Source organism: Camellia sinensis, chromosome 4, assembly GCF_055761805.1.
Source record: "Camellia sinensis isolate YWXY chromosome 4, ASM5576180v1, whole genome shotgun sequence".
Classification (NCBI taxonomy): Eukaryota; Viridiplantae; Streptophyta; class Magnoliopsida; order Ericales; family Theaceae; genus Camellia; species Camellia sinensis.
Window position 1 is genome coordinate 148,262,768 of NC_138964.1, and position 27,088 is coordinate 148,289,855.

A 27,088-nucleotide genomic window follows, 5' to 3' on the forward strand; every position below is an offset into this window, starting at 1 on the left:
TAATTTGAAAATAAAATAAAATTTTATTTAAACAAATTAATTCCACACAGAAAATTAAATTCTGTAAAATAAAAGAAATAAAAACTATAACTTTTATTTTTTAATTAATTTGGAAATAAAATAAAATTTTATTTAACCAAATTAATTCCACACAAGAAATTAAATTCTGTAAAATAAAAGAAATAAAAACTATAACTTTTATTTTTCAATTAATTTGGAAATAAAATAAAATTTTATTTAACCAAATTAATTCCACACAGAAATTAATTTCAGTAACCCTTCAATAATTAAAATACTGAAACAGAATTTTAATTAATGAAAACTCAGAAAATAATTTCTAAAACCAAAAATTAATTTCTGAAAAAATTCCACAAAAATATATTCTGAATTGTTAATGACACCAGTATCGTACTACTAGTTGTTGTCAAAGAAAAGAGACAGTATATTACTACTATCTGTCAAATAGCATATAATCACTATTTGTTTTTCCAACCAGAATATTATTTTGTAAATTCACAGAAAATAATTTTCTTCCGAAATTATTTACGAAGAATGAAAAAGGAAAACAAACGAAAAATTCTGTAAACAGAATAATTCGAATCTGTCTTAAGAATGTTGGAACAATCTTCTGTGTAAATAAAATAACTTGAAATAAATTCAAACAAAATAAATAAATAACATATCAGATTTTTTTGTCGAACCGAATAAAAATTAAGACCAAGTCGAGTGTGTGACACTCTGTCCTTAAAACAGATTCGCCCCGCTATGGTACTTACGGATGAGTGGCGTCTATCTCCCAAGATACAATGATCTTCACAAATTGTAGTAGTACTCCAAACAATTTGTTCGGCGAATCAAACCTTGTGTTCTAATACTCTCTTTAATTTATTCTAAAACTAAAATGAAGAATAATGTAAAAGAAAAAATTTGGACAGCAAAGTGACAAAAATCAAACAGATTTTTCGGATGGAAAATTCGGATTACCAAGACTCAAATTTTCGGGGGTTTGGAATGCTGAAATAATGGCTGTATATATAGGCAACCAACTCTGCCCAAACAGGTCCCAATAAAAAGTGACAAGGTGCAAAATGAATACAGCTGTTGCTTGAATTCTTTTTCAAAAACGTTTGAAAAAATGTTAGAACAAATTTCAACCAATTTGAAAATAGAACTGTTTGGACAACAGTTTTCAAACTGATGGACCAATATTCTAAATAGTTGGAATATATATATTATTAAACTATTTAGAATAGTTTAATCAAATAAAGCCAAAAGTTGAATAGATTTATTAAAACCTTGAAAAGGATATAAATATAAATCTATTTGACAAACTTTAGGAAACTACTATTTGAATTTAGAATTTAAATTAAATTCTCACAATAATTTTTATTGAAAAAAATTCAAATGAATTTTATCTAAAAAATTAATGTTAGACCCGAAAACGACGTCAACTTCCCATTCACTCATAAATGGTTTTGACGTTCTGTCTTCACCGTGTGACTTGCCATGAGGCAAGGAACACGTCACCTCTTCGAATCCACCCCAAAAGACGTTTGGGGCCCTCTTAATTTTGGCCTCAAAGTTGGTCCAAAATAAGCCATATAAAAACACTATTTTTCCAACATTAATGCGTTGTTATGCGCTAGGTGACCATCTCAGATTCATAATATTTAATTTGATAACATAGAGACAGAAATTAAGGTATCATAGCTACCAATTGTAGCAATGAACAAATCGTGAAGGTGATTGATAATGCTTGTTTTGTGGTGATCATTTTGTTTTGTTTTTTTGTTTTTTGCAATAATATCTCTCGTATAGATTGTTACTTCTTTCATGGAGGTTTTCTTCTCCTTGCGTAGAGGTCTGTTTTTCTCTCTTGTGGAGACTCATATACTTTCTGTGTGGAGGTTCTTTTTATTTCTTTTGGAATTTAGTTTATATTCCGATATACTTTATTGGACAGCTTATTATCAGATGTGCAATATATTCTTTTTATCCCAGTAGCATTACGTTATTTGATATGACTATTTACTAATGGGGTTGAATGTTTTACTTTTTGACTTTTTTTTGGTGACTCATTTGCTTCTTTTTTTTTTTAAACCAAAGAGTCACTCCAAACAAGGCGTAAATATGCTCATCCATCATATCCATTTCAATAGAAAATTACTAATGGGGTTGAATGTTTCACTTTTTGACTTTTTTTGGTGACTCATTTGCTCTTTTTTTTAAACCAAAAAGCCACTCCAAACAAGGCATATATATGCTTATCCATCATATTCATTTCAATAGAAAATAAAACTAATGGTTGATTGAATGTAGGATTTGATCAACTTCGAATTTGAAAAGTTCACTTTTTCATAGGTAACTGTAACTGGCATGGTTCATAATATTCTATAAAGAAATTTATGCATATGGAAAATAACCATCAATTATTTTTAAATAATTCATTTCAATTTGAAATGTTTAAAAATATCAATATCATAATTCTGCAATTGAAATTTCAAATACAATTTTTTTTTTGTTTGCTTTGTGAAACGAGTCATTGGGATAAAATTTATTTGCAATTTTGAAAGGCCTATACCATTTATTAAATCTGAAGCAGAAGCAAAAACAAGTAACAACATCACATTCTTCTTTAACCCAGATATAATAATTCTTGAGCATGCTATAGAAAATAGAACTTAGCACCCAAGTCATCATCAGTCAGAGGCTTGGGAAAGAAATTTGAGAAAAACTCCATCAGCTTCAAATTTGGCCATGTCAACATCTGTCAAATTAATCCACACTTCTATACCATCACCAGATCTTGTAGGAATAAAAACCGCTTGATTCTTTACGGGTAGAGTAGCCCGGCTTACCCATATAGGTCTCCCCCACCCAAAATCGACTTCATATAGTTGAAACCTGCAATAACTAGAAAAGGTAAAGTTACCAAACTCTATATTCTTTCTCATTGCCTCTTCCCTTGGAGGTTTTTGACTTCATTTATCATCTCCCTTTCTTTTCATAGAACTGAAGAGTGTGTCACCCTCTTGAATTCTTTCCACATAATCACTGTCTTTAGCTTTCTTTATTGCTTCCCTCATTTTTGTCACAAACCCATAACCCTCTTCCACAGTCTTGTCCATGGATGGCATGATCGTTACAACCCAACTAAAATTGACAAAATAAGACTCTGTTGGAGAGGGATTCATTCTCATGCGCAAGTCTAATCCATGAATCACCAAATAGAGTCTTGTAATACTCGTCTCTGTCTCTGCCTCTACTTGATCACTCGTTGCAACAACGAATCTACTCCATATGAAAGCCGAAAGTGCTTCAACCCTAGTGGGTTGTATTTCATTTGCATACTTGTCTTTGAGAGTAGAGATAGCAGAGGCATTGAACAGAAACCTCTTTGAAACCATCTTTTCTTCTGTCCTGCCGGTCTTTATATTATAACAAGACATGTCTCTAGGAGGGAAATATGTGGCCGAATCAAGTCGAGGGCATACCATATTGCTATGACCACTACAAGAAAATACAGAAATGGTGACTAAAAAAATTATTTTCGTCGCTGAAAGTGCCATTTTCGGCGACTAAAATGGAATTAGTAGCCAAAAGTGGCGACTAAAACAATTTAGTAGCCAAATGTATAGTTATTGGAGACTAAAAATCAATTTAGTCGCCGATTATATGGGTTTTACCGACTAAAGGTTTTTTAGTAGCCAAGAGTGACGGTTTTTGGCGACTAAAATAATTTGGTAGCCAAAAGTATAGGTTTTGGCAACTGAAAAACAGTTTGGTCGTCGATTATACGTGTTTTGGCAACTAAAAACAGTTTGGTCGCTGAAAGTGAAGCTTTTTGGCTACTAAAAAAAATTTAGTAGCTAAAAACAAGCAATTGGCGACTAAAATTCAGTTTAGTAGCCAAAAGGGGACGTTTTTGGCGACCAAAAACAGGTTTAGTCGCCAAAACTGTTTATTTTTAGGCGGAACTTATTTTTTTAGCGACTAAAAAATAATTAGTAGCCCAAAATTACAGAACTGCCGACTCAATAATGGATTTAGTCGCCAAAAGTGGCCTCAATTTTTTTTAGTAAATAATTTATTTTTTACATAAATTATATTGAATAAAAATAATTATATTTATATATATAGTTTTATATTAATACGGGTCAATATACTATATAAGTAATATATATTGTGTATATATTCATGTGGTGTTGTAATGGCATAGTGGAGGGAGTGTGTTGCTAAAGGTTTAGAATGTGGGACAGGTTGGTGGTTCGAATCTCAGAAAAAGCAAAAAAGTTGGTTTTTTTTTTTTTTCACGGAAGCACCTTTGGCGACTAAAATTATTAGTCGCCAAAAGTCTTTATTTTGGCGACTAAACGGTTTAGTCAGCGATTTAGTGAGTATTGGCAACTAAAGGATTAGTCGCTAAATGTATGATTTTCAAAAGTGTGAATCACTATTGGCGACTAAAACTTTGGTCGTTAAAGACCTGTTTTTTGCCGACTAAAAAAGTTTTAGTCGCCAATACCTCCGGCAACCATGTATTAGTGACAAAAGCGGCGACTAAAAATTTTAGTTGGAGAAACTAAAAAGTCGACTTTTGACGATTAAAAATTTAATCGCCAAAGGTGATTTTTCTTGTAGTGGACCCGCTCCAGCGGCACTGGCCCAAGAGTTGGCAAAGGTACAGGCTGAGAAAAACACATCCCAATGGCCATCCCACCACATTTGAAGACTGTGACTTGTATTTCCAAGAGCACATCACCAGCATCATTGAGTCGATCAAATGGAAGCAACTTGTTGAGCTCAACATGGGGATTGATGGGTTGTTGTCCAATGATTTGTGAGAGTTGGCAATTGACCTGGGCTTCTAAGTAAAGAACACCCTCATCATTGCAGTCGATGTAGAGGTTTTCTTTGACTCGACCAGCTAGTGGATAGAACTTAGTTAAGACATCAGCAAGAGATTTCTTGAGCTGGTTAGACCTTGTGAGGTTTGTGGCTCTTGAATCATCTTCAAACCCTAATGGGTAATAAAAAATCAAAGGAAAAATTCTTGGATGGTTGATCTGATCAAGAAAGGAAAGTTTGAAATGTCTTAGGTTGGAAGGGGTTGGGTTAGATGGCTTGATTTTTAGAGATCACCAAAACCTCCATGTTGATATGTGTATGTGTATATACATTAGGTTGACACAAGTGTCATATTATATATAATGTAGGCTTGGAAGAAGAAACAACTTTTTTTTTTTAAATTTATTTATGGAAAATGTTTGGTAGCTCAAATTTTTGTGGCTCAAATGGCTCAAATCTGTCAAAACGACGTCGTTTTACACTCAAAATCTGTCAAAACGACGTCGTTTTGACAGATTTGAGCCATTTGAGCCACAAAAATTTGAGCTACCTATCATTGTCGTTTATTTATAAAACCAGTTTTATAATCAACACAAAACCCAACACATAATAGAATAAACAGCAATGCCACGTACTCCTAAAAAACACAATCCCATAACCTTTATTCACCTGTGATTGCTTAGGAAGGAAAGAAAAAAAAAAATTGATTGGTCGACATCATTTTGGGGGTCATGGAGTACCCAACTTTGGGATCTCAAACATTTTTGTATAATAAATTTTACATACTTTAATAATAATAATAATAATAATAATAATAATAATAATAATAATAATAATAATAATAATAATAATAATAATAATAATGTCGTTGACACACAGATGCATAAGTTTGGGGAGAATTATTGAAATGCAATGGAAGTTTTAAGAAAATGGTGTATAGTGAAATAAGAGTTTAGGGGAATAGTAAATGATAAACTTTTTCTAAATATATTTTAGTCATTTACTTACTATGTTTTTTTTTAAAAATTTTAAAATTTTTAATTTTTTATGTTTAACTCTATGACCTTTTATACTTACTGGTTTTTACAATTAATAATATGGATAAAATAAACATATGGTCCTATATGTTTTGTGTTGTTTTGTCTTTTAAATTTTATTTTGCTATTTCAGTAGTGTTTTGGATTCAGTTCAATTTCAAACGTACTGTCTTAATTATTAATAAAATAATTGTAGATTTTATTTTCGGTCAGTAAAGTATGCATTATGTGTTATGTTGGCCTTGAAAATTTTAGGGCGAATTATATTACTTGTCCACATAATTTAAGATTTGTGTCATTTTGATCCTTAATTTTTCAATTGTAACATATTTGACCATAAATTTTGAATGTTGTTCCAAATAAGGACAATTAAAGATACTATTGATTAATTTTAAGGGCAAAATAGTCAATTTAATAAAATATAAACTAATTTGATAAAATAAATGTCAAAATGATATTTTTGAATTTTAAAAAATTATTTATTCTCACAAAAGATAAAATTATATAAAACTGATAAATCTTTTACACATTTATTTTATTTTTTACCAAATTAATTTTTATTATGTGTTTGGATGATGATCATGTAATGAATGCTTATTTTTATTTTTATTTAATTAGTTTCTATTTTTTCAAAAGTTAAATATGGCAACAACTTTTATATCATTATTAAATCAAAAAATCCAAAACTAAAAATATTTTATATATTAAATACTGTATATCGATTACACATTAAAATCCTAACAACCACCCATTACATGATTATCATCCAAACACATAATAAAAATTAATATGGTAAAAAAAAAATAAATGTGTAAAAGATTTATCAATTTTACATAATTTTATCTTCGGTGAGTAGAAATAATTTTTAAAATTCAAAAATATTTTTTTGACATTTATTTTTGTCATATTTGTTTTTATTTTATGAAATTGGCGATTTTGTCCTTGAAATTAAATAATGGTATCTTCAATTATCCTTATTTGGAATAATATTTAAAATTCAGGGTCAAATGTGTTACAATTGAAAAGGCAGGGATCAAAGTGATACAAGTTCCAAACTATATGGACCGTTAGTGTAATTCACCCAAAAATTTTAATTTTGTCAATTTCGTCATGTAACACGGTACGGTTCTATTTTGTTTTCATCGTCAATGTTAAGGGACCAAAGTGATACAAAATTTATACTATTGGGACCATAGATGAATAGTTTTTTGTGGCTATTTTAGCCACAAAAGACAAAACATGCTATTTTAGCCATAACAAACAAAACATCACATGCAACCCATAATCATTACACTCTTCTCTCACAAAAAAAGTCAAAAAAATCAAAAAGCTCTTCTCAAACCAAGCTTTTTAGCCTAGGCTAAAATAGCCAAAAAAACCAAAAAGCCAACCCACTTCCTAAACAGAGGCTAAGAAGGTTTGTTTGAAATTGAACGAAATTGACTCAAATTGAAATTTTTAAAAGCAAAATTGATAAAATAAAAAATTAAAAGATCAGAGGCACAAAACGTATATTTCTAAGAAATATAAATTTATTTTATACTAATAGTGACGTGGTTAGGCCCACAAAGGTCATAGCCCACTATGAACAACCGAAACCCATCACTTAGAGCCCAACACATAACCCAACTGATAAGATCCTGAATAGCTGGAAGCCAACATGGCACGAAGAACCAATGATATTTAGACATGTGGCAGGTAAAGGACAAGCCACATCAGCAGACAAAGATCTGCAAAGTTATTACCACTGCACATCGCCATTAATGCAGTCCATCACAGCATTTATTACGACAACATCTCTCCGTCGGAACAGCACCCCCTCACCATGAACAAGGTAAGCTACAGCATAGACTTTCAGCCAAGGTGGTAGGTCGGAAAGGACGGCGAAATGATTACCAGAGGATATACGCAGACGTTGAAGACAAGAAGAAGGTTAAGTTTTTCTATCTCCAATTCATATCCCTACATTACACTTCTCTCTCTCTAATTTGCTCGTCGGAGGGTTCGCTGGGGGACTCCCTGTTCCCCTATTGAACTTGTGTGCAGGTTCTCTGGTGGGCTTGAACACTCAGTTACCGGTTGAAGAAGCGTGGATTAGTCCGACCCATTCCACCTGGGACCCGTTGTGTAGTAACTGTATCATCAAATAGTAACAACCAATAAGTAGGCTTCATTACAACATATAAGAGTTTTAGAGACCAAATTTTTTAGTCTCCAAAAGTAAAAATTTTGTTATAAAAGACATTTAGGGATCCATTTCTATCGTCGTAAGGATAGTCAGTAAAAAATCGTCTCGAAAAGTCAAAATAAGATTTTTAGCGACAAAATTTTGAAAATGTTACCAATAAATACACTTTTAGGGATAAAATAATTTGGTTTCAAAATGATTTATTTTTTGAGAAAAAAAATTTGGTCATAGAAAGATAATAATTCATTACTAATGTCTAATTTTCATTCCTAAAAATATAATAACGATACTTTATGCAACAAAAATATTTGATCCCTAAAAAATAATTTTGTTTCTAAATTTTAGTTTCTAAAATCTTAATTATTTGTAGTGCCTATTCATTACATAATGTATAAATAAATAAATTTTATACATTATAACATATATAGTTAACATATTATAGCACTTGATAATACACAGTGAAGATAAAAATTGATACCTCGATTATTTTCTTTCCCCCCAGAAGAAAAAAATGTAGGGGAAATCATCATTCAGTGGTAATTTAAGAAAATTATTGTATATAATCATGAAAAATGCATAATTTTAATTATTAATATTTATATTATAATTAACCACTTAGTGATAATTATTTTTTGAAACTTATATTACACTGAAATTTCCCCAAAAAAGTATGTATATATATTTCCAAGTAAATAGTATGTTTGAAGGGATCTACAAACAGGATGAAATGAAAATTTCCTTTCTATGATCAATGGCTCCAAAATATCCACATTAATAAATTTTTATTTTAAATTTTAAAGTGATTAAAATTTTAAATGACATGATAGATATAAAGGCCCTGTTTGGTACAGTTTTTTTTTTCAGCTTATTTCAACTTTCAGCTTAATTTAAGCTATTTTGATGTGTTTGGTTTAGTTTAACAATGCAGCTTACAGCTTTTTGTAAGTCAGAAATCAGCTTATTCTTTGAGTGGGGCAGGAGAAGCTTAATTTATAAGTCAAAAATCAGTTTATGTTTATAGTTATAAGCTATAAGTTGTTAAGGCATAAACTATAAGCACTTTCTCACAGCTCTACCATACAGGGCCAAACTATTGATTATTAATTTTAGATTTTTGTGATATATTATAATCTTATAAAATGAAATGGAAAAGATATTGATCATTTTTCAATATATCTAATTTCTCTCTCCAAACACAACGTGGACCACGCACTCGGTTTCCAAACTCAACGTGGATCATGCATCGGTTTCCAAACTCAACGTGGATCACCCTTCCGTTTTTCTTACTGTACGATTTTAATAGTAAAATCGTTAATTAAATAGTTTGGTATATTTATAAAAGATAAAAATACAAAAAGGTATTAAAAAAAATTAATAAATTATTACTATTTATAAAAAAAATATATAAATAAATAAATTTACACAGAACGGTACTATTCAGTCTATGGGGGCCCGTGGGGGCCAATCACAGGTCCCGTTTTGATAATTGAACTGTTGAATGTGTAGAACTCGTCGAGTACTATATGTTTATGAAAAATCACGTTGATCGAATATCGACAGCTATATGATCAAATCAGTTTTGTATTAAAAAAAATGGACAGTGAACAAATTAACGGTTGACAAAAAATTGATTCGATGGATAGTTATCGATATCTGATCAACATGATTTTTTACAAGCATATAGTACTCGACAAGTTTTATACATTGAATGGTTCGAATTATCAAAACGGAACCCGTGGTGGGCCCCCATGGGCCGAATAGCACCGTCTAATTCGATCTCGGACTAGAGGAAAGCAGCTCCTATATATCTTCTAAAGTATGCTGCCCACCACACAACTTCAAAGCAACGTTTCATATTGGCTTCCTAAACAATCACTGTCAGTACGCACAGGGGGCATTAGAGATAATACGGTAATTTTTCTATTTTATGCAATATTTTAATGTATATTTTTTCATAAAAAATCAAAAAGTTATGCTAAGCAATCATATTTTTTTCCTCTACTTTTTTATCCAAAAAGTCAAAAAGTGTACTTATATATAGTTCATTCCAAACAAACCCTTAATATAACTTTAATATTACGAACCAAGATTTAATTATTCAAAAATTTCCTAAAATAATCATATTGCATTTTAGATTTATTCTATACCACTACTACAAAAATAGTTAAAGATCACACTTTGACAAAAAAAAAATATCACTTTTATTGGAAGTATAATAAAAAAAATTAGATTGATATTTTAATCACACTTAATTTGATTGAGTGTGATAATATTCATTTTTTATGTCACTTTTCAATTAAGTGTGATTATACATATATATTTTTAATCACACATTCTAATTAAAGTGTGATTATATATACACTACTACTTTTTAATCACACTTTTTAAATAAGTGTGATTAGATATAAATTTTTTAATCACACATTCTAATTAAAGTGTGATTATTTATATATTTTTTAATTACACATTCTAATTAAAGTGTGATTATTTATATATTTTTTAATCACACCTTCTAATTAAAGTGTGATTATATATACATTACTACTTTTTAATCACACTTTTTAAATAAGTGTAATTATATATAGATATATATATATACTCCACTACAAGAAAAAGCATCTTTGGCGACTAAAAAAGCACATTTGGTCGCTGAAAGTATAGGTTTTGGCGACTAAAAAAGCATTAGTAGCTAAAAGTAAAGATTTTTTGCGACTAAAAAAATTTAGTAGCCAAAAGTATAGGTTTTGGCGACTAAAAATCTATATATAGCTTTTACCGACTAAAAAATTTTTAGTAGCCAAAACTAAGGCTTTTTGGCGACTAAAAAAAAATTAGTAGCTAAAAGTGAGGTATTGGGTGACTAAAAAGATGTTTGGTAGCCAAAAGTGAGGTTTTTACCGACTAAAAAAAGTTTAGTACCCAAAAGTGAGATTTTTTGGCGACTAAAAAAAATTTAGTAGCCAAAACTGAGGCATTGGGCGACTAAAAAGATGTTCAGTAGCCAAAAGTGAGACTTTTTGGAGACTAAAAAGAAGTTTAGTCGCAAAAGTGGTAATTTTAGCCCGAGAATTAATTTTTTAATGCCTAAAAAATAATTAGTAGCCAAAGTATAAAATTGGCGACTAAACCGCCAAAAGTGATCTCTTTTTTTTCTAGTAAATAATTTATTTTTACATAAATTATTTTCAATAAAAAATAATTATCTTTATATATATACTTTTATATTAATACGAATTTATGTACTATATAAATAATATATGTTGCATATATAATCATATGGTGTTATAAAGGTGCAGTGAAAAGAGTGTGTTGTATAAACTTTATGGTGTGAGAGGATTGATGGTTCGAATCTCCACAGGAGCAAATGAGAAGCTAGTGAATGTAATTTTTTTTTTCACGAATGATCTTTTGGCGACTAAAAGGTTTGATCTAAATGTTATTAATCACACTTAAAAGGTGTGATTAAAAATGACCCATTTTAATCACACTCCCAAAGATCACACTTTAATAAAACTTAAAAGGTGTGATTAAATAACATACATCACACAAAAAAAGTGTGATATTTATCTGTTTTTGTAGTAGTGTATATGGACCCACACTATACAAATTTAATCTCTACTGCATAATCATATTAAATAGACTAACTTAGAACTACTCTTAAGAAACTAAAATTCAGTATGGGAAAGTAAAGGACTGGAAAGTAAAGAACTGAAAAATAAACAACTGGAAAAATGTATGGTAAAATAGACTGGTTTCTAGATCTGGTTTTGGGTCCTATAAATATAGCCATTAATGGCTATTTATATGGAAAAAACTTTCAGTAATAACTACCCAATAACCACCTAAAACTACCCACTCTTCCACCTTCATTCCCACAATGTCACATATCCCTCCATATCTCCCACTAAGTCACTTTGTCCATCATATTCTTTATATGTGCTTTAACTTCTTTCACCTTGTCTTCCATATTCCACCATGCAAGACCATTAACTTTGTGACTTTTCTGAACTCTTGATTGATCAAGAAAATGTCACGTGTCCTGTAATAATAATAATAATAATATTACTATTTATAGTGTCAACAGTTATGTAACTTGCCCTAAAACCTAATTTGTTGGCAATTCCTTCCTTCATTCCTCCCATGGTAGGTAGGATTTGTGCAAAATACCGCCTAATTTGTTAAAATTGCACTGATTCATATCAATTTGTACTGCTCTATCGGTTAACCACAGTTTAAACTTTAAAATTTATAATCCGCATTCGAAACCTCTCTGTTCAGCTCCACTATAGTTAATATATATATATATATATATATATTTGTAACTTATAATAAAATATCAAAGTAAAAATGAGTATGAAAGAAATTTAATATGTGAAATTTATTACAAATTGGTAGTAACATATATAAAAAAATTAGTTTGTGTTATATATATGAAAAATATTATGCAAATTAGTGTTATATATTATGCAAAGGCTCGAGAATTGGTTAGAATATTCTTTAATCTACCAATCCGTCCAAAACTCCTCAAACCGCAATTTACTAATTTGCCAATCCGCGCATTCAATTTATAATTTTACTTTTAAACAATCCGAACAACACCGCGCTCACCCCTAATGGTAGATGTATATATTAATTTTTGTATTTTTTTGTTTTGTTTTTGTTTTTGTTTTTGTTTTTTTTTGCTTTTCATGTCGTTGCAATTTACTATTCATGGGAATCAGATTAATAAGTTTTTAGAGAAAATTAGGAATTTAATAGACCCTTATAGTTCTGGGGGGAAAAAAAATATATACTGAACTTTTGAGTCTCAAAATTAAGCTTGTTAAACAAACCAAGCCATAAAAGCTTGACCTGCGTTTGACTTGTTAAATGTTTGTTTGAGATTTTGTTATGCAGACAAGTCAATTTTGAACACAATTTTAATTTCGTTAAATTTTTAAGGGGGATGCACCAATAAATCCCAAATTAATAACTTATGCACTGTTTAGTCCTAAAAGTTTTCTTATAGACTGAAAGGTCCCATTACAATGTTAAAAACATCAGATACAATGTTAGTAACATCAGAGTCATGTTACAAACATTAGATTTCAAACATCTAATGTTCATCAAATTTCAATAATGTTTCAAAATATAGGATGAAAAAATCTAATGTTCATCAGATTTCAATAAATTTGGAAATTATAGAATGAAGCATCAGATCATTTACATCATTTACATCATGCTGATGTAAAAATGGGACTAAATGGAGCATAAGAAAACTTTTAGGACTAAATGGTTCAACGTTTCAAAAACTAGGACTTATGGGTAAATTTTCCAATTTTTAAATCAAATTTAAACAACTTATTACTAATCTCAATAAGTTTATATGTCCTATAAAAAAATAAGGGAAATAACAATTACTTCCTCAGTCCCATGGTAGGTGTATATATTACTTTCTCTAAGTCCTGCAATTATCTATTCACATATGGGAATCAGATTAATCAATTTTTAGAGCAAATTAATCCTTATAGTTCTGAAAAGAAAAATATAAGTGAACTTTGGAGTCTCATAATTTAAGCTTATTAATCAAGCTATTAGAGGTTGACTTGTGTTTGACTCATTAAATATTTGTTTGAGATTAATTTTTTATGTGGGCAAGTCAATTTTGAGCACAATTTTAAGCTCTTAAATTTTCAAACTAAATTTGAACTCACTACTAGTCAATAAATTTATGTGCACTATAAAAAAAAAAGTTACTTTAACTTGACTTGTTCAAAGTTTGTTTAAATCTACTTGTTATATAAACAAGTCAAGTTTAAGCATATTTTGAAACTCGTTAAAATTTTAAACAAAGTTTAAATAATCTACTATCCGGTTGGACTTCGCCCATTTATAGCCCTACTCAAAATTATGAGGATGGCCTGATAAAATCCTCTCAATTTTATAATTTAATCAATTAGACTAAACCTTGCATTGATCTCTCAATTTGTATCTCAATTTGCATCCTCTCAATAGCGTTACTCTCCGATATGAAGTATACTACATTACTCCAAGACTTGTTTATTTTTTAAATATTTTATTAAACATCAATTTATGTATTTTATTAGATTATTAATCCAATTTTAAAATCATATCCACCCAAACAATCATTATTGAGTGGTTTTTATATATTATTCGTACTTATTCTGACTATATATAATATTTTTAAACAGAATAAATTACACCCTAAAGTTTAATTTTAATATAAATATCTCCTTGACGTGTGACTTCCTGTAAGAGTTTGTTGATCAACCCCATTAAGGGAAAAATTTAAATGACTTCAATGCACTTACCTGTCATCCCCTTGAGATGAACTAGACCTGGAGCTTTTTCTCCATCTCACCCTCTCTTTATAGCTCATCTTTCCCTCTTTACCACCAACAATTTTAGTCGACACTCTCTAAAACATCTCATCAAATATGAGAGGGACTGAAAACTCAATTCCCCCACTACTACTACTAAAAAATAAAGTAAAATGAAGTTAAAAAAAGCAAGCGGTCGATGACAAACAAATTAGAGAGAAAGAGGGAGAGTAGGAGAGAGGGAGAGAAAGAGATAGTGTAAAGATTGTTAATTTTGAGAAAGAGACCTAAGTTGCCACAGATGTTACCATTGTGATCCATCAAACAAATTAATCGATGATGTCAATAAATAGTGTTAATTAACGGAAGAGGTAAATTGTAATGAGATTATAAATTTCAAAGAGAAAAGTATAATTTTTAAAACGTTAGGAAGATATCTATATTAAAATAAGATGTAGTAGCTTACTGTTAAAAAAAGGAGATTTATTTATAAATACCACTTAATGGACTTATAACTCAATAAATCCATAAAGTTTTAATTATTTTTTTTATAATTTTTATTTCACTTAATTTTGATACACTTAAAAAGTAAAAAAATTGTACAAAATCTTTAAATATTTTATTGAATATAACAAAATACAAAAATATATTGAATTTCCAAATTTGTTTTTACTTTTTGTGTTTGGGGAGTTTTTAAAAGCAAAAGCAAAATCACAAATATTATATTTTTTAAGTGCATCTAAATTAAGTGTATCAATAAAAAAAATTATATAAAATATTTAAAAAATCACTAAAAATAAAAAATAAAAAATTTATTAAAAAATAAATTAAACCAAATAGAGTAATATTTTATTACGAATACCGAAGCACATAACGTCATAACATATATGAATAGACGATATACTCACGAAATCATACTATTTGCTATCCATTTTTCTTTGAGAAAATTGTAAATCAGCGATAACTTTACAAAATATTTACAAATTGATAAAATAATTTATAACTTTATTTATTGAAATAACCACATTGAATTTGGAGAGAGAAATTAGAAGCTTACAGAAATGTGGTGTTAGATCTGGGCGTACACTCCACTCCTTAGTGTCTATAGCCCGAAAAACTATTGCCAATTTAGTGGAGGATTGACTAACCATACTCTTCACTAATTATAGTTATCATGTCTTTTTATATTTTTTAATCACAGAATATAAGTTCGTGAATTTTACTTTTTCTATTAATCACAACAATATTAGGATAGTATGTGGTGGTATTCTAAGACAAACCAATAGCTTCTCCTATAATCCCTAACACGAACCAATAGCTTTTTGTATAATCCATTACCCTTATGTGGTTAAGAGTTTTTAAAGTTTAATGATAAATGGGAAAAAAATTAAAGATTTGACTTTTCTTACAAGTTGTTATTTTGATTTGAGAAAGTGTTTGAATTTGATAGTTACATTTTGTGATTGATTTTGGTAAGTTTTTTTTGGATAGGTAAGTCATAAAATAAATACAAAGAATTTACACATTTACAAGGGGCATTCCGTAGGTAATACATCAAAACTAACACCGCCCCACAAAGAGAGGGGAAAGACTACTACAAATGGTATCTAAAAACAACCCCGCATATGTGGGAAACCAACAAAAGAAGCCATAAATACCGAAATTTGCCCATATATCCTTTCTTTTCCCCAAGTAACCTTTGCCATCAAAGATAATAAATGGAAATTTGAAGAAAATATATGGCAAGTGTACAAAATGAACCACATAAACATAAACTGTTTCACAATAAGACACCGTAATAAACAAGCTAAAGCAACCACTGAAACCAATCAACTCTGCTAACCTACCCCACAAGCTCCTAGTTCCTATCACGAATAAAACCTGGAGTCAAATAAGCATCTTGCACCTCACAGTCATGACATCCATAGCCACTCACAAAGCCCTGACGGATGAAAAGGTATACTCCATAAATGGTCCTGATAGTGTCACATGAAACTCACACAGTCATATACCATAATTAACAGTCTTAGGGAGTATAGAAAAAGCAAGAACCACCGTAGCAACAGTCACAGTTAAAGCCGATCCCACCATGCAATCAATACCACATCCCTCAGTCCCTTCCATCATTGATCACAAAACTACAATCTTTACAGTAATGTCTCCCTCACTCCATGTCGGGAGTAGCTTAAAGACCAAATTAGGATGGGTCACATGAAACTAGGATGCAACCAGAAAATCGGTATATTCCTATCTCTTCGTCTCTAACTCGGTCAATCATCAAATCACGATTCCCCTTAATAGTGACTCCTAATTCACTATTGACAAAGATGGTTCAAGAACAACCTCATACAAAATCACATGAGGATTACATAATCAACCATCATGAATAAATCAGCTACAGACAGTATATCATTTGCACAATGGCTCAATCAAAATGTGAGGGAAAAAAGATTCCCACTGTTACGACCCAAACCTGCCCCTATAGGTTTAGCGTCGTAACTGGCCAATAATTCTTGGATTACCAAAGGCCTCTTAACATAATAACATATAATTAGGGGCTGAGGAAGCAAATATACAAAATATATGTAGTCCATTAAGTTGTGTTAACGTACATGGGACAAAGATCTTTAAAAAAAAACTTATATATATATATATATGTGCATGTGACGTCATAAATATATTAGTCTTACGTCACTTATTTCCACAGATAAAGCCAAAAGAGGACTTAGCCCAATGTGCAAATAAGCAAAACAAAACAAAACATCTATAGCAAAGTTGCAAAACTTGACATCTCAAAAGGGAACTTCCCTGGGAGGCACGGTGGCTGGTTGACTCTAACCTTTCCAGGTAGCAGCTTAGGCCTAGTCATGCGCTTGCTCACCTACATACATAACATAAATAGTGAGCAAAAGCCCAGTGAATAATAACAGAGTAAAAGGTTTTGATGAATGATGTCCATAACATAATCAGAAATCAGAGTTCATATCAGAAACAAATTTATATTCATATTCTTATTCAAGTCAGTGACAAAAATTAGAATACGTACTTAATCTTACATCCATTAGTGCTAACAGATCACATATGGAGTATCGAAGATCATACTTGTCAGTTCTATAAAGGAACCTCCGGCCGAGTATGGATAACTTGTCAGTTCCATAAAAGAACCTTCGGTTGGGTACAGATAACTTGTCAGTTTCATAAAGGAACCTCCGGACTGGGAATAGATAACTTACTTGAGCCCCGAGTACTTATCAGAATTTGGATGATCATTCATTGTACAGAACATAATATTTCATAAAATAGATCTTATTCCATCACACATAAAATAAATAAAGTTAAATATAGCTCTACTAAGTTATTACTCACAGTTGGTCCCAAAACAAACAGATAGAGTAGGCAAATCAGATGCCTTATGGCGCGTGACCTACACAGTTACAGAACGAACACACACTGAATTACACACTCGGAATCATTTACTTAATCCTTTTTTATCTTGATGCATTTCTACTTATTATCCTTATTATTATGTCTTAATCTTGGTCTAGGAATGCCTAGGTTGCAATGAGGATGCTAAAATATAAATACTTAATCAAAAATTGCTGAAAATAGGGGTTTCGCTTGAGCGCAACTTACGTCGCTCGAGTGGATATGCAAACAAGTGAGGGGTCGCTCGAGAGCAGATTCCCTTGCTCAAGTGGTCTGTAAATCTTGCAAAAGTATTGGTTGTGTAAAATCTCCGCTCGATGGCCACTCAACGATCGCTCGAGCCTGAGACTGAGGTCCTCGCTCTAGCACAACTTCTGTTGCTCGAGCGGTCTGCAAAATGTGTAAACTTTTGGGAGCTTGCATTTCACGCTTGAGCGGACTTCTGGTTGCTCGAGCAGAAGTGTAAGATCACAGATTTATCGCTTGAGCGCAACTTTTACCGCTTGAGCGGAAGTGCAGAATTTGGAATTTCCAGATTGCACTCCCAAGCTCCAAACTCGAATCACACACTTCAAAACTCATATTTTTGGGCCAAAACTTTAGAAAACATTTAGAAACTTGTAAAATACCATGGTTTGAAGATCATTTCACTAAATCAAGGCACAAAAGCATGCCAATTGATCAAAACTCCAACTTGAAATTTATAAATATGCCATAAACATGACATGCATGAATTACTTTGAACTTAAGCTTTTCAAAACATGATTAATTAAGGTCAAATGGTAAGAAATGTGATGAATTCTTAAAACCAAGTCAAGATAGACATATGCATGTGAAATTCTTTAGAAACATACTCAAAATGCCATGATATATGCATGCATGCATGATATGGTTCAATTCTCTTCATTTCAAACTCAATTCTTGTCTTCTTATAGGATTTCTTTTGAATTCATGAGTTGGCTAACTTAATTACATTATCAAAAGCTTGGGTTCTCACGTAAACTTCTCAATTGATCTTCAAGTAGACTAATTCTTGAATGATCAAGCTAATCCTCCTTAGTTCTCTTTAATTCTCTAGAAAATCCTTTTTAGTTGAACTCAAGTCTTCCTCTCCCTCTCTCTCTCTCTCTCTCTCTCTCTCTCACACTCACATGTAGTCTTCAAAGATGAGGGATTTAGGGTGTAAAGTGTATTAAAGGTGTTGGAAGTGGCCTTATATAGGCTCAATTAGAAAGCTTAATTAATTTAAGTTAAGGATAACTAATTGAGATCATTTATTCTAATTATTTAGTTCTGAATCGAATTTCAAATCAACCTACCATAAATTCCTAAAATTTCCAATTAGCAGGTAAGTCAAGTTAATTTCTTGATCAGATGCCGATAAGGTTATCAATTCGTAGAACAAAACAATAACATGAACAGATCTTTCTACGATGAACAAATATGAATACAAATAATGCAACACACACGCAATTAATGAAAAATTCCACTTTAATTGCTTATTAAGCCTTCTTAATAATGGATTATACATTAATTATGGATCAGGGTTGTTACACCCACCAAGTATAATATTGACGGGCCCCACTTCAAACAAAAACTATCATACAAAACAATGTTCCGGTTATACACCCAAAACTAGGGATGTAATAATGGCCCAGTCGGCCCAGCCCATCTAGGCTTGGGCTTGGGTCGGTCTAAGTGGGCCCCGTGGGCTCTTTTTTTAGCGGGCCGGACCGGGCCGACCTATGGGCCAAAAAGTGGGGCCCAGGCCCAAGACCAAGCCCACTCATAATAGGGCCGACGGGCCTAGGCTTGGGCTGCAGGCCGCGGCTAGTCAGGCTCTTTTTTTTTTTTGTTGAAAAATAAATGATAAATACATTATCTATGTAAATTATTTATTAGGAATAAAAAATAAAAGAAAAATTATACTAGAGTATTTTAGTTAAGATTAATGAGATGTTTTGTTTGGTTATGTTTCATGGTAGCATTTAAATTTAATTATGTATGACTTATATTTTTTAATTATGAACTTGTAACTAAAAAAGTATGCAATTATGTAATTTTTTTTCTTTCAAAATGAATAATTTTATATATATGAAAATGAAACTTTCAATATTATAATATTAAATTAATTATATAACATTTATTGAATGAATAATTTTTATTTCAAAATAAAATAAAATATTACTAAAATTTATATTATTAAATAAAATAGGTGTAGATTATTGATGATGGTAGAGTAATTGCATCACTATAGGTCAAGTACATCCCAACTACGTTGGCACCTAGTAGCCTACCAATCATTTGTATTATACTCCACCTCAATAATCTAATATAAAAAAAAATGAAATGAAATAGTAAAAAACAAAATTTTGATCAATCATCGGAGGAGACAGACATTTCAGTCGCGTTGCTTGAGGATATCTCATCCAAATCATTTTGAATTCGCTCATTTTCACTGTAATTTTGTCTTCTTGTAAACGCATGCATATGATCTCTAGATATCATCAGTGCCTCAAACATTTGGGGAGAAAGCCTGCTGCGGTAATCGTTCAGCGCCCGTCCACCTGCATTAAAAACTGTTTCCACAGCAATTGTAGAAATATGAACAATTAGTATATCACGGGTCATTTATGAAACCACAGGTCATATAGTTTCATTTTGTTTCCACCGTTCCAAAATTTCAAAATCATCGAAATCATCCACTGACGGGTTTTCCAAATAACGTTGTAGTTCAAACTACTTACACTTGCATGTTGAGATATTCTTCTACTTTTTATTGCAGAAAAAATATTTAATCTCCCGTCTCGAGATGAGACTGTTAGTGTAGTGTGTGTATGTGTATTTACAGATGCAGCTACCCTGTATTCTTCAAATAATCTGTTGCATGTTTGCATAATAGGGGCAAATTGTGTTTGATCAATGAAAATACGTTCTAAAAATTCTTGTAAACCAATTTCTTTATACCTAAGATCAATTATTATGGCTAAACCTAAAAGATGAGGCAAATGATCAAAATATTTATCAAATTTTTCTTTCATTGAAGTAATAATGGTTACATAATATTTATTACTCATATATTTTACAAAAATTTTAATTATTTCTGCTAGCATATGTAAAACAAATGGTAAAGCAAGAATATATATATAAGAAAATAATTTTGTCGAAGTATTAAAAATTTAAAATATCTTTATGAGATTTTTATTGATAAATCCATTCTAGAGTTGTTATAACCCATTAGGTCCACTAAAGTATATTATAACCTAATTAGTCCCATAAACTTTTCTGGATATTCCATAAGGTCCATTTTTCTAATTAAATATAATTTCTTGGACTATTTTGCCCCTGTATATATATATATGTACAGTGTTAATACGTAATAGGTGCCTGTTTCTTCGTTCATGCAGTTTGGCAGTTTCTATTTTCCGCTTTTCATCATCAATCCAATTCCGAGAGTTACGTTTATGTTTTGCATGCTTGTTGCAAGGATTGGTTGTGCCAGGGTTTCATCCTTGCTGTTGGAGTCTGGTTCTGTGGTTTGCGAGTGAAGACGACGAAGAGGAGGGTGTTCGGTTGTTACATTTGCCGGATTATAACTAGTTCAAATCAGTTTTTTTCAACTTTCTGTATGATTGTAGGATTGCATGATCAAGGTTAGTATGAATTTGGTTATGAATACATGTTCAGTTTATGGTTTCATTCGTATAATGGATCAGATGCTCTGTTTTTGGATTTATATGGATTGAATGCTCTGTTTTTTCAATTATATGCATTTTACGTGGTTATGTGGAGGGGAGTTCATTCGTATTATGTGAAGATTGTGTAGTTCTCATTTGACTTCGATGCATGCGTAATGAGGCTCTGTGTGGATGATTTGATTATCAGTATATATATCAATGTCAATCTGCACATTTTGTGAATGTGGAATATGTGAAGAATGTGGATGCTCTCATTTTAAATTGATGTTTGCTTAATGAGGCTCTGTGAAGATTGTTAATAATTATGTGAAGATTGTTAATGTTCTCATTTTACTTTGATGCTTGCTTAATGTTAACATCTTGTTAATATCAATGTGAATGTTTACATCATCATAAACTGATGTGAATGTTCACATCATTATACACTGATGTGAATGTTTACATCATCATACACTGATGTGAATGTTCACATCAGTGTATTATGTGAAGATTGTTGATGTTGTCATTGGACTTTGATGTTTGCTTAATGTTGACATCTTGTTAATAGTAATGTGAATGTTCACATCTTCATATTGTGAATTATGGATTTAGCAGTTGAAATGTACACGTAGTCATCTATTTTTTGCACAATGTGAATTTTCGTATCGATTTTCATTACTGTTCATTGTTGTGTTTTTGTGTTTTTACAGGAGATGGATACCTTTATGCTATTGGTGTGTACATATGGTTGTAGTACAACTGTAATAAATGTTGCCCGCGCAATGTGTTATTCTCGTTTGGTGGAGTGTTTGTGTGAGAAATGGGATGAGTTGTCTGCTGGTTCTATTTCATTGTTCTGTAAACTACCTGGGATTAATAAGTGTCATTTGGACAATGAGGAAGAATTTCAGAACATGGTACTGCTTGCTAAATCAATGGGGGTACAACATGTAGAAGTTGTGGTTGAGTTGAAGGGTGATATTGGTCAGTCAAGTAGTTTGGGATTGCTGCGTGTGGGGGTTGAGGATGAAATTGATGCACTACGGAGATTTTGCCACCATAAGGAGAAGGTGTTGTTGTCAGCCCCTTGGGCAAATGGTATTACGCATGTAGGACAACGGTTTGTTGGAGGTGCACAAGAATTTCGTGACGTTTTATGTAAGTATGCCATCCAATGTGGGTTTAAGTTCACATACGTGAAGAACGAGACAACAAGAGTTACTGCTGTGTGTGCGATGCGGGAGGAGAGGGGGTGTTTGTGGGCTATACATTGTAGAGCACAACGAGCAAATGATTTTTTCTACATCAAGAGGTTTAGTGATGTGCATACTTGTGGTACGGATGTTCGAACATCGAAGAATCCGCGAGTTAGTTCGGATTTGGTGTCGAGTACCATATCTGAAATTGTGAGGGACAAGCCGTTGACTCGGCCGTGTGAAGTGGTGACTATTTTGAAGAGGGATTATGGGCTAGATGTGAGTTACCATGTCGTATGGTTGGGTGTGGAGAAAGCAAAGGCTGGTATCCATGGAGATCACTCGTTATCGTTTGACCAGTTGCGGTGGTATTCGGATGCTGTGATGCGGTACAATCCGGGGAGTTATGTCAATATTGACTATGATGCGAGTAGTCAACAGTTTTGTCGCTTCTTTGTGTCATTCGCTGCGTGTATTTCTGGGTTCAATGCTTGTCGGCCTTTATTATTCCTGGATGGAACATTCCTCAAAGGAAAGTACAAAGGTCAGCTACTTGCGGCAACGGCGAAAGACGGGAACAATGGTTAGAAGTTTTTTTTACCTGTCTATTCATGTCAATATTCGCTCTGAGCAGCATAGTCTGGACGAAAGAGTGATTGCTAAATTATAAGTAATGTGAACATTCACTTCAGTGACGTTAGTATGCACTGATGTGAATGTTCACATCTTTGTATGCTAATGACAGAAATGTTAACATCAGATTGATGTGAATGTTCACATCAGACTTATTACAGACTTATGTGAATGTTGACATCAGTGTATACTAATGTTAGTGGATCTATTAATGAACAGTACTGTGAATGTTAACATTTTCAGTGACTCAACAAGCAACAATGAATTATTAATGGTCGTTAATGTGAATGTTCACATCGTTGATGTTTACGAACCTGAATCCAAAAACAGCAATAGTAAAGAGGGCAATGTACATATGAACATTCACATGACCTGTTTCGTTTATACTATTTTTCTATTCACTTTGGAATATTGTGAACAGTTGTGTATTGGTGTTGTGTTGTAGGTCTGTTTCCTGTTGCATTTGCAATTGTTGATTCGGAGACCATGGCTAATTGGTCGTGGTTCTTGCATGAACTTGGGAAGGTTGTTGATGGGAAGCGCCATATTACTTTTATTTTGGATCGTAATCTTGGTCTGTTAGAAGCTATGCCAAAGGTGTTCCCATCGGCTCATCACGGTTATTGCTTACAACACTTGAAGAGCAATTTAAGAGACCAGATGAAAGGAATTGATAATGGATTCAGGGATCACCTAGTAAGGAGTTTGGGTGACTGTGCCTACGAGCCAACTGTGGTAGGGTTCCATGAAAAGCTTGCAAAATTAAAAGAGGAGGGTAAACAACGAGCTCATAATTTTTTCAAGGACTTAGCACCTGAGCACTGGGCAAATTCATACTTCAGGTAATAATAGATTCCTAAGGTGTTCCATTTTTGAAGTTTAGAATGGTAGTGATGTGGATTTTCAGTTTATAATGGTGACAATCTTCAAATTGTGTTTCATCTTCAATGTAAATGATGTGAATGTTCACATCTTCTAATGATGACTGATGTCATGTTCACATCTGTTAATTTGTCAAATAGTCATGCAATGTATTACAGATTTGAATGTTGACACGTGTCATATTTTGTTGTTGTTGTTAACATTCACATCTATCTATCATTTAAGTTGACAACGTAATAACCATGTAATGTGAACATTCACATTATTAAAACCTGGTAGCAGATGTGAACATTCACATTATTATACCCTGATGTGAATGCTCACATCAGTGTATACTAATGGCAGTACTGTGAACGTTCACATCTGTCAACATTAATGGTCAGGCCTGTTAAATTCCGTATTGTACAATGTTTGTGATATACTGTGCAGGGGCATGCGTTATGGGGAGATGACATCCAATGCGGCGGAGTCATTTAATAACTGGATTAAAGAAGCACGTAATCTTCCTATCACTCAAATGGTGGACAAAATTCGTACTCAGTTGATGCGGCAAATGTCTGCACGGCGTGACCAAGCAAACAAATGGAATGAGATTATTTGTCCGACATTCGAAACAAGGCTTATGGATTCGTTCAATGACAGCAAGTCTTGGCAAGTTAGCAAAGCCAACGAGGATGTGTTTGAAGTTCATTCGATGCCATCGGTTACAGTTGATGTTGCGAGGCGTACGTGTTCATGCTTCAAATGGCAAATCAACGGATTCCCGTGTGACCATGCTCTTATTTCCATTCAGAAGAGCCGCTACAATCTCAATGATTGTGTAGAACATTACTTTCATGTAGAGACATATCGTGCAGCCTATTCGGGAGCCATATTCCCTATACCATCGGTGGAGAAGCCGCCTTTTGATCCCACGGACTTTACTATATACCCGCCTACCGTGAAAAGACCACCCGGAAGGCCGAAGAAGAATAGGATCCCATCAAGGGGTGAGAAACTGAAGCAAATAAGGTGTGGGAGATGTGATAAGTTGGGGAGCCATAATCAAAAATCATGCATGGAGCCGATATAAGATGTACCTTTTTTCATTTCAACATTGTATTTTACATTGGATTCTTATATTCATTTTTGAAATAAGATTGTGTTGTGTTGGGAAACATTGGGTTGCAATAAGATTACGTTGCGTTGGCAAACATAATAATGCATTAGTGTTTGATTTGTGTTTTATTTTTACTTTTTTAAGGTACCAATCTGACATTTATGTTGGTTGTGTTTTGGATGAATGCATGCTGTTAACATTCACATTATGTGAATGTTCACATTGTTCAACTTTCAAACATTTCTGTGGTAGGAATGTTCACATTGTTGTTACTGTTAACAGCAATGTTTACATCAATGTAACCATTTGCATCATCAACTCATAAGATGTGAATATTCATGACATCATTGTTGCCATTCGCATAATCAGAAGTTATGATGTGAATATTCACATCATCAAATTGTTAGATGTGAATATTGACTTGTGTTAAGAAATATCATAATCACACCTGTCATATTGTGTTACATGAACACTTTAAGCAATATTCACATCCATGTAGTATGGTTTAAAATAGAAGAAAGTATACGATCATTCTGTGATGTGAACATTGACATCATGTCATGTGTATCAAAAAAAAAAAAAATAGAAAATACAATCTCAATCTGCATGACCAATGCAAAATAGGCCTGAAAATACATATACATATATTGACTGAAAAGTATCTGTACAAGCAGTGATATAGACTTCATTTACAATTAAGCTAGTGAAACTAAATTGTCTTAAATGTGGATAACAGATTTGGGTTACAGTGATAGGTGGACACCCCCCACCTATAGGTTTTCACATTGCACTGTCTTTCTGTGGTTCAGGAAAAGGTGTACTAATGAGTCTCTTATTTGACACCATTCAAAGCGATCTAGGCTGGCAACAATGTCTTCACGATATACATGCGCCCTCATGATGTAACAAACTGCAGGCCCACAATCCACCCTGAAAATGCAAACTTCTTGTTAGATTTTGAAATTTAGGTGGGTAAAGGTTGTGGAACATGTGTAGAAATCGATTTTAGGCTTACGAATTTGATGCTTGCTGAGGACAGATGTCCACTGATATGATTGTTTTCGAAGTATTTTGGCTTGATAAATTGGTCCATAATGGTGATGACGGTCCAATGTTGTGCACCAAAGCTGTGATGTAGTCCCTCTGCCAACAATGAAATTTCATATTAGGCACCAACCAACATAGGGCATACGTCCAAGTTCAAATACTACACATCACGACAAGTATTGTTTTTGTCAGCCACTTACCAGTATTTGTGCTTTGTCAATATGTGGGTCATGTATGCCTTCTCTTGGGCGCAGTGAGTTATAATGCCACCATACATTCTCTTTCACGTCGTACACAACAATTGTCCAGTGAAAGTTGTCGTGTATTGGGAAGATTAAGAATCTCTGGCCTTGATACTCCTTGATGTGTACATCAATTAGTTTATTCCTCTTGTGGGGGGGGGGGGGGTACTGTTCAATGATTTTCTGCACACAAAGGGCATACAATGATGTACCAAGTATTTATATCGATGTTTGGTGTTAATGATTTGAATGTTCATCTGCTAATGGGGAGTTATGTTACTGATGTGAATGTTCACATTTCCTAATGGTGAGTGAAACTACTGATGTGAATGTTCACATCTGTTAATGTCAGTGATATTACTGGTGTGAATGTTCCCATTTGCTAATGGTGGGTGATGTTACTGATGTGAATGTTCACATCTGTTAGTGTGAGTAATGCTACTGATGTGAATGTTCACATCTGTTAATGTCAGTGCTATTACTGATGTGAATG

At 32.4% G+C, this 27,088-nt stretch overlaps 2 protein-coding genes and 1 long non-coding RNA gene across 3 annotated transcripts; 1 reads left to right on the plus strand and 2 right to left on the minus strand.

Annotated features, from left to right (window-relative positions):
* Positions 1–2,981: 2,981 nt before the first annotated feature.
* On the minus strand, positions 2,982–3,497 carry LOC145824125 (limonoid 21-O-acetyltransferse-like). Its single transcript, XM_082923717.1, has one exon. It carries the CDS (start codon positions 3,495–3,497, stop codon positions 2,982–2,984), a length of 516 nt encoding a protein of 171 aa, XP_082779843.1.
* A 17,952-nt stretch (positions 3,498–21,449) lies between these two features.
* Positions 21,450–25,631, plus strand: LOC114271649 (uncharacterized). The gene is made up of 5 exons (XM_082923718.1): positions 21,450–21,472; positions 22,207–23,275; positions 23,771–24,167; positions 24,637–25,218; positions 25,559–25,631. Exons 1-5 carry the CDS (start codon positions 21,464–21,466, stop codon positions 25,629–25,631), a joined length of 2,130 nt encoding a protein of 709 aa, XP_082779844.1. The 5' UTR covers positions 21,450–21,463.
* Positions 25,632–26,058: 427 nt separating this feature from the next.
* LOC145823461 (uncharacterized) lies at positions 26,059–26,725 on the minus strand. The gene is made up of 3 exons (XR_014365746.1): positions 26,554–26,725; positions 26,322–26,447; positions 26,059–26,236 (listed from the first exon to the last, which is right to left on the minus strand). It is a non-coding gene; the product is annotated as an uncharacterized LOC145823461 (long non-coding RNA).
* Positions 26,726–27,088: the final 363 nt, after the last annotated feature.

Excerpts from the sequence above, each read along its gene's own strand:
- LOC145824125 (XM_082923717.1), bottom strand. The coding sequence starts at position 3,497 with ATGGTATGCCCTCGACTTGATTCGGCCACATATTTCCCTCCTAGAGAC.
- LOC114271649 (XM_082923718.1), top strand. Across the intron at positions 24,168-24,636 it reads TGGGCAAATTCATACTTCAG|GGGCATGCGTTATGGGGAGA; the intron begins GTAATAATAGAT and ends TATACTGTGCAG. Across the intron at positions 25,219-25,558 it reads GAGAAACTGAAGCAAATAAG|GAATGTTCACATTGTTGTTA; the intron begins GTGTGGGAGATG and ends TTTCTGTGGTAG.